The sequence below is a fragment of the Plasmodium sp. gorilla clade G2 genome (assembly GCF_900097015.1).
Source record: "Plasmodium sp. gorilla clade G2 genome assembly, chromosome: 13".
Taxonomy (NCBI): Eukaryota; Apicomplexa; class Aconoidasida; order Haemosporida; family Plasmodiidae; genus Plasmodium; species Plasmodium adleri (nom. inval.).
The window spans coordinates 1-9480 of NC_041705.1; the positions used below are offsets into that span (position 1 = coordinate 1).

At 16.4% G+C, this 9480-nt stretch overlaps 2 protein-coding genes across 2 annotated transcripts; one reads left to right on the forward strand and one right to left on the reverse strand.

The window, feature by feature from the left end:
- Window positions 1–5309: 5309 nt before the first annotated feature.
- On the forward strand, window positions 5310–6800 carry PADL01_1300100 (Plasmodium exported protein (hyp12), unknown function; the record flags this gene model as incomplete). The annotated part of the gene is made up of 2 exons (XM_028683521.1): window positions 5310–5384; window positions 5535–6800. 2 exons carry the CDS (start codon window positions 5310–5312, stop codon window positions 6798–6800), a joined length of 1341 nt encoding a protein of 446 aa, XP_028539691.1.
- Window positions 6801–8021: 1221 nt separating this feature from the next.
- On the reverse strand, window positions 8022–9111 carry PADL01_1300200 (Plasmodium exported protein (PHISTa), unknown function; the record flags this gene model as incomplete). The annotated part of the gene is made up of 2 exons (XM_028683522.1): window positions 8022–8765; window positions 8917–9111. 2 exons carry the CDS (start codon window positions 9109–9111, stop codon window positions 8022–8024), a joined length of 939 nt encoding a protein of 312 aa, XP_028539692.1.
- Between the last annotated feature and the right edge of the window lie 369 nt (window positions 9112–9480).

Sequence of the window (9480 nt, forward strand, 5' to 3'; positions counted from 1 at the left end):
TAAGAAAAATACAATTTCTTATATAACAAATAGAATACTTGTTATTGATTAATTCATAAATTTCTTTGGGAAATTTCATATTATGAATGAATGATACTCTTCTAAATTCATAAAATCAATAGAATCATATTTACGTATAATTCAAATAATCGACATGTGTACAAATTCTATATTCAAAATCAATTAAACGTTTTGGAAAACATTTAATTAATTCATTTAATAAAGTGTATATTCATTCCCTAACAACACCATAAGTACATCCTCACAAATTAAGGATATTATTGTTGAACTAATATTCATTAAAGGAATTTCACATAAGAATTATTTCCTATCTTGTTAATTTTTTTGAAATATACATATAATTTATATTATCCATAGAATTATTATATTCAAGATCATTATTAATACTATAATTCTTTCAGTCTAGTTTCTATTCATAACAATTAAAAATATTCTCGTTAAATTTTATATTATTTATATCTACTTTTTCATGTTTTAAATTTTTTTTCTTTTTAACTCCTTAATATTTCTTTTTTTTTTCAAATCATCTAAATACCATTTATATAAATTATTAACTTTAACTATTTCTAATGTGTGAGTTTCTAATAAGTTGTATATATAAAATTACATAAAATATTATATACCTACTACAATATATATTATACTGAATTAATTTATAAAATAAAATAATTAATACCAAACAAAAATATATAATCAACTTTAATTAAACGAAAACTAATAAAATCCAATTATACATAAATTTAAGTAAAGAATTTTTAGTTAAATATAACATTATTTTCCTTTTTCTTTCTAAGGAGCACTATGCACATGGAATATACTACATTATTTTTTTTAATCGTCATATTAATAACTTTAATATTTTTTTCATTAATCTACAAAGAATAAAACTATAACAAATAATAATATTTATATATAATCCAAATTAATAATAAATAAATTTATAAACAAGCTGTTATATAAATATATACATATATATATATATTCATTTATTCTATAATTATTTGAAATATGAAGGTAAATTAAAAAAAATAAGTTATTTAATTAAACAAAAAATATACTTTTTCCTCTTATATATTTAATAAAAATTATAAATCATAAAACGAAGAATATAATAAAACATTTATAAAACAATCTTGTAATAATTATTATGAATTAAAATAATTATATTTTATTTTTTCGAAAAAACATCCTCAAAATTTACATTATAATATAGAACGTATTAAATATACACAACTTAAGACAAACATTAAAAATTATATTTACATGCATATATTTTAAATATATTTTTTTATTTATATATTTTGATATATTTAATACTTTTAAAAGGCTAATCTATATAAATAAAATATTGTACTGAAATCTTTTTACTCTGAAGTATTCTCCTAAAGTATTAAACTTCATATTATTTGTTGGGGTTATGTTTTTAATAAATTTATTTTAAATTATTATAATTTTAAATATATCTTTTCTGTTTTATTTTATTATTTTATTTTTTATATCTCTTCGTCTTAAAATAAAAATATACGGTTTATATACATACATATATGTGTTTGAAGGGATACATGATAATACATTATATATATATGTATATTATTTATTAAATATAAATTTTATATATTTTGTATAAAAAATATAATTATAAAAATAATGATAAATATATACACATTTAAATTAAAGAATAATGTATATATTTTTTTTGCTTTATGTGAAAAAAAATATATCAAAAAAAGAAAAATATTAAATTATGATTAAGAATTAACTTTATCAAAATTTTAAATTATATATTATAATTAGACATATAGTATACGATAGGTTTAAATTATAGTTGTGATTTTTTTTTAACACACCAAGAAAAAACAATATATAATATAACAAAAAACTATTAATCATATCTATATTCAATGAAATGAAATAACATAAAACATAATAACAAGATGAAAGTGAGGTATTCCTAAATATTTCTAACAATATTTAAAAATAAAAAGAACTAATAAATATTCATACAGAAGAATAATATTATTAAATACGACTATAAATTATATATATATATATATATATATATATAGGATCAATAAAATATAGATATTTTTTTATTGTGTATTATATTAATTATAATAAAATATTATATTTATAAAAAAATGTTCGCGTAATAGGTCTATATAATAACAGTCTTGTAAATAATATAATTATAATAATAATAAAATAATAAATTTGTTATATATGCATACGTTAATATAATATTTTTTATAAATAATAAATATACATGTCCTATTTTGGATTTTTTTCATACAATAAGCTTCTTATAGACAAAACGAATTAACATACTCTAATTAATATATATATTGTTTTAAGATCAATAACAAATATATTTTGATAGAAGGTTATTATCATAAATATACCTAAAATGAATAAAACTATATATGAGGTAAACACATTAAAATAATATATAGAGCAAATTGTTCAACAAATTAATAATTAATTAAGCAAAACTTTACTAGGTGTTCATGAAAAAAATATATAATATCTAAATAAAAAAATATTTTTACCAACGAATTGTGTAATATTTTTCATATTTCTAACAGATTAATATGACTATTTCTTCATATTACTTTATAATACCTTCATATCCTGTTTCAAAATAAATAAAACATCGTAGAGTTTTGTACAAGAACAAACAAAATTCTTATAAAATTATAAACAATATGAAGACATATGTTCATTTAATATTATTATTATAAATGATTTATCACGATTAAAACATATTGAGATTATTAATTTAATTGAACATAGAAAGGTTTAAGAATACTATTTTTTAATTACATATTTAATTCAACATATATATATATATATATATATATATATATATATATATATGTTTATATTTATTTATATTTTGTTTTTTTTTGACAATGATCCATATGTATTTTCTTTTATATTCCAATAAAAATAAATAAAAAAATATATTTTACATCATAGCCTATATATTCCTTTATACACATTTTTTATTTATAAAAGATACTAACATATTACTTATAAAACTAGTTTTGGATTTAATTCTTTCCTTTTCTGTCTTTTATTTTTTATATGTTCTCATCTTTTATTTCTTTTTTCCATAATGCAGTAGGAGCATCTGTTAATTTTTGGCGTATATACTATGCTACAATAATGATTTTTTTATATATTTTATGTTATTTTATATATTTCCTTTTTTTTTTTTTTAACTTCAATATTATATATATTTAATAGTTAGTTAATTACTATAGTTTTTTAAATTTTACTATTATTGTTTGAAGTCTGCAATTTATGCTTCGTTTCAATTATAAATTTAATTCTATGTTTTTCTATTTTTTTTTTAACTTTTTTAAATTCATAATCATCATATATATTAGTATTGTTATATGATTACAATTTAAAATTCTCTTTACTGTTTTAGTAAAAGAAATCCTTTTCTCCACTATTCTTATATTTTTCTAGAGAATATAAAATTCTTAATATTATTCATCTGTATTACTTCTATAAACAATTTTTTAATATTCTCTTTGGTTTCTTAGATCATATTTTTTTTATAGAACTATTAGAATATATATATATAAATAATATATAACTTTTTAAATTAAATATATTACCACTTTTCTAACAATAATTTATATGACGAAGGAAATGAAATGAATTAATAATAAATAAGTAGATAAATAAATATTAAAATATAATTATATCTTGGAAATTTAATATAAATATTTATTTTATATATATATTTATATAATTATTTTATTTTATTTTACCTTATTTTATTTTACTTTATTTTATTTATTTATTTATATATATATTAAAAAAATATATCTTGTATGCAATAAAACTTTTACAAAAATATATGAGAAATTTTCTTTTTTTCTCTTATTTTATATTATTTTCACTGTTCATATAGAATGTAGAATAAAAAAAATTTTCACAGTTTTTTAAGTAATTTCCAAGATCATTAATTTAATAAATATTATCATATTTATTTTATTTTTTTTTTGTATTTTTTATTAATTACAAAAATACCCCAAAAAAAATTAAATAAAATAAAATAATTAATTAAAAATTAAAAGAAAAAATTTTTTCTTAAAAATAAATATAAAACCTTCTTTATTTAACATTTATATTTAATAATATCCAAAAAAATAATATATTATATTCTCCATATATTTTCAATTATTATGAATTCACATTTAAATATTTTTTTAAAGGTGATACATGGGAGATATGGAAATAAGTTAAGAAAATAATGAAAGAAAATTGAAAATTTATTCACATGTAATATAATTATTTAAAAGGTAAATTAATAATATCATGTTTATTTTTTTTTATATTACTTTTTTTTAACTATATAATAATTATTATACATATATAAATATAAATATAAATATTTTTCATTTTCATTATTTAAAAAATTTTTAATATATGAAAATGTAAATATTATTCTAAAATATAATATATTAAAATATAAATTTATATTTATAGATAGATGTTATATTATTTTTTATTTTTATTCTTATTTTTGTTTTTATTTTTGGTTTTATATTGATTTTTGTTTTTGTTTTTATTTTTATTTTTTATTTTTTTTTTTTGTTTTTTTGATTTTTTTTTTTGATTTTATTTTTTTTTTTTTTCTGTCACAATTCTATGTTTAATTAAGATCTATATATTTTTGAAATATAATACAATTTTTAGTATAAATTTCAATTTTAATGATACTATATTAAATCTATATAAATATTATATCTATATATATATAATATTCATTTTTTTGTTAGAACGTATTCATAGAATTATTCTCAATAATATTTTTATGTAACCATATAATATCGTAATAATAATTAAACTAAAATTTAATTTTCCTTTTTTTCTCATACATAATTCAATTTTAATGATAAAGGTACTTATAAGAATTACACATTACAAGAAATCCTCTTTAGAACTTTAAGAGGAGACAAAAAAAAAAAAAAAAAAAAAAAAATTTTAAAAAAAAAAAAAAAAATTCTAAAAAAAAAATAAAAAAAAATTATAAAAAAAAAAAAAAAAAAGTTATAAAAATAAAAAAAAAAGAAAATGTACATTTTTAGAAAACATTTTAATAATTAAAAAGTATATATATATATTTATATACATATTGATTCTATATTTATTAAGCAACCGTTATTATATAATACATAAAAAGAATCTATATATTTTAGAAATATTTTTCATATAATTTTTCAACTTTAGTAACATAATCAAGAAACATTAAATTAAATATATTATATAAAATGTTTTCATCTACTACAAATATATTTTTTTCATTAGTATTTCTAGTTCTATTACTGTTATTATCAATTAACAATGTAAGAAAATTAAAATATATATATATGTGAAATTAAAAAAAAAAAAAATTCATTTCTTTTTTTATTTGTTTACATAGAAATATATTATCTGCTTAATTGTTTTTTTAAAATTTAGTATTAAATTTTTTATTTTTTATTTTTTACTTTTAGAATATTCTGGAAAAATCTTCTGAAATTCAAGAAAGAATATATAATGGATTATATTCGAAACATTTTAGATTGTTAGCAGAGCCATCTTCATATGGTTCTTCAAAAAAGACAAGGAAAAAATATGAAGATGACGATGATGAAGATGATGATGAAGAAGACGATGATGAAGATGATGATGAAGAAGATGATGAAGAAGATGATGATGAAGACGAAGAATCTGAAGATGAAGAAGATGATAATGAAGACGAAGAAGCTGAAGACGAAGAATCTGAAGACGAAGAATCTGAAGACGAAGAAGATGATGATGAAGACGAAAAATATGAATATGATGAAGACGAAAAATATGAATATGATGTAGAAGAAAATCAATATGAATATGATTTAGAAGAAAATCAATATGAATATGATGTAGAAAAAAATGAATATGAAGTAGACGAAGAAAATGAAGAACAGGAATACGAGGAAGATGATAATGAATATGACGAAGACGAAGACGAAGACGAAGACGAAGATGAAGATGAAGATGAAAATGAAAATGAAGATGAAATTGAAGAACACGATAAATATTGTGAATTGATACCTATTTTAACAGATACCTCGGAAGAGACATTGAAAAAAACAAATAATATTAATACACCTAAACATAATGTTAATACAGATTATTTATTAGATAAAAATTTATATGAATTAAAGACATATAAACATTTAAATATTTCAAAAAAAAATTACACTGATAGCATAATAGACAATATGGATCTTACGGAAGACGTAAAAAATATATTTAAAGAATTCTTATATTATTATATGACTAAAAGAGATCCGGATTATCAACTTGAATTATATAAGAAAATTGAGTTGGATATAGAAAAGTACACACACAATCACGTAATTTGTAGTATTGTAGATTTTAAAAATATAGAGAATGATATTGAATGTTTAAAGAACCCAAAATTATTCAAAAATATGTATTATTATGAAGACAATGAAAAAAGTCAAAGGAAAAAGCAAGAAAAACTACAGAAAGAAAGAGAAAAATTAGAGAAAAAATTAGAGAAAAAATTAAAGAAAGAAAAAGAAAAAAAAGAAAAAGAACAAATAAAAGAAATTCAAAAACAACAAAAAATGAAATTCGAAAAAGAAGAACAGGAAAAGGTATATTTGGAGAAAAAAGAACTAAAGGAAAAACATGAAAAAAGTCAAAAGGAAAAACAAAAGAAAATAAATGATAGAAGAAATAAGCTTCTTAAAAAAAGATGTAAATTTTAATACACTAAATATTTAAATTTATCATATAATCATATTTGTCATTCAAATATTTATAAAATCACGTATATATTTTTTTTCCATTAAACAAGACAACTATTTTTCAGTATTTTGTTTTAATTTCCTTTTACAAAATTTGTATTTTAATTATATATGTTTTTATACATTACATTGTTTAAATATATATATATATATATATATTGCTATACTTATTTATTAATTTTCTTATAAATTTTGTTATGTTTATTCTTTTTTAAATATACATATATAAATCCAATATTATGTCTTAATATATATAAGATATAACTATTCTTTTAATTAATTTAATATTAAATTAATAATAATAATAATAATAAGGGAAAATTATATTTCTTATTTTATTTTTATTAAAATTCATATGTAAAATATTAAATATATTTTATACACATTATTATATTTTTCAAAGATTTCATAATATACGTTTACAATATTTACATAAATTATAAAGATATATATATATATATATATATATATATATATATATATATATAATACTACTTTATAAATATAATATTCCATATAAATTTTCATTTTATAGAAAGTTATATATTTTATAAGAATAATAGCAATTTAACAAATACTTCGTTCAGTATCAACAAAATAAAAAAGATTATTAGATTAATATAAATATACACGTAGGTTATATAATATTTTATTCGTTATCATATATAACATACATGAATGAATATTTCCTTGAAGAAACATTTTTCTATTTTATTATTTATTTATTTATTTTTTTTTTTTTTTCTTTTTATTATTATATTTTTCTAAAAAATTTTATTTTTCATTGAAATAAACATTTTAATAAGTTATAATTTCACATGTAAAAAAAAGAAGTAATAATTAATATTTTTTAAAAAATAATATATATAATGTGTAAGATAAAATACCATGTAAAAAAATAAATTAAATATCATATAGAATTAATATTAAATTATAACAAAAAAAAATAACTAAAAAAAACAAAAAAAAACAAAAAACAAAACGGTGAGATAAATATATATTCTCACATTGTATATATTGAATAGACTGTAATGGAGTTATAATCAGTAGTTTTATAAATAAACACAAATCATAATTTTAACATAATTTTTCTCTATATCATACTTATGATAAATTATTTTTGATTCTTTAAATTTAATACTTTAGCATATGTATAAAATATCATATTTGTCTTATTTCTTTTCATACAAGTCTATGTAGTTTTAGAACCTTCATTATATATATACCTTTATGTTTATGATAGAGATAGTTTATTAATTTTTCCATTTTATCAATAAATGTAAAAATAAATTTTTTTAATTTTTCAACTGTTCTTCTTTTTCTAAGTAATTTATAAAATTTATAAGTATATGATTTTTCATGTGATAATAATGTTTCATTAATTTCGTCCATAAAATCTTCTGATATCTCCTTTCTAAAACAAAAACACTTTTGTTTTTGCATTTCTTCATATTCATCCATATAACTATCAAGATAAAAATATAACTTTTTTATCATACGTCCTAAACCTTCCTTTGCAACACATATTGCATGTTTCCATATATTCTCAAGATCTTCATCTGACGGAACTTCTTTTAATGAATTGATAATCTCAAATAATTGTTCTTTGGTTAATGAATTGGTATTATCATTGTAGTTTAAATTTAATGATTCATTAGACACATTCATTGATATATATCCTGAATCATTAGGATTATTATGAAAATATATATTATTCTTTGACATTTGTTCATTACCTATATCATTTACATTTATATTAATATTATTATAGCGGTTCCTTGATTCATCATCTTTTTTAGTTCTTATATTATTTTTAGGATTTTTACTTTTTACTCTACTATAATAATCATTTTCATGCTCATCTAATATTCTTGCATATTTATTATTAAAGTGCAAGGATGATATTATTCTATTCTCATATAAAGTCTATAAAAATAAATAAAATCATATATATATATATATATATATATATATATATATATATAACATATTTTATATTAATTATAGATCTAATGAAATAAAAAAATAAATACATAATTATATGTAATTAACATCATTCATATTTTTATCTGCTTACCATAAATTTTATCAATGAAATTGAAACTATAATTATTAATAAATACGTAAAGGTGCAATTTTTATACCAATACGTTCTTTTTTTCTTTTTATAATTTTCTTCATTTAAAGTGAATATATATTTATTTTTTGTATATTTAATATACAGAATCTTATATATTAAAATTATAAGATTCATTTCATTCAATAATTTCATTTTTATAGTAAAAAAACTTATCTTCATCCTTAGTGGTCTAGTTTATTTTTTTATAATTTTTTTTTTTTTAATATTATATATGTGTCTCACCTATAAGAAATAAAGTATTTCATTTTTCCAAAAATCCAATATATATCACATTTTATATAAATATATTACCAAAAAAATATACATATATATATTAATTATAATAAAAATATAAAGTTTTGTTATTAATACGTTTATAATTATAATTTCTTAAAAAAATTATGCCATACACATAATATATATATGAACAATTAAATATTTATTAAAAAATGATAATTTTCAATTCGCTATTTATTTAATATAAAATAAAGAAAGACCTTAGAAATTCATTTTTCCTTATCA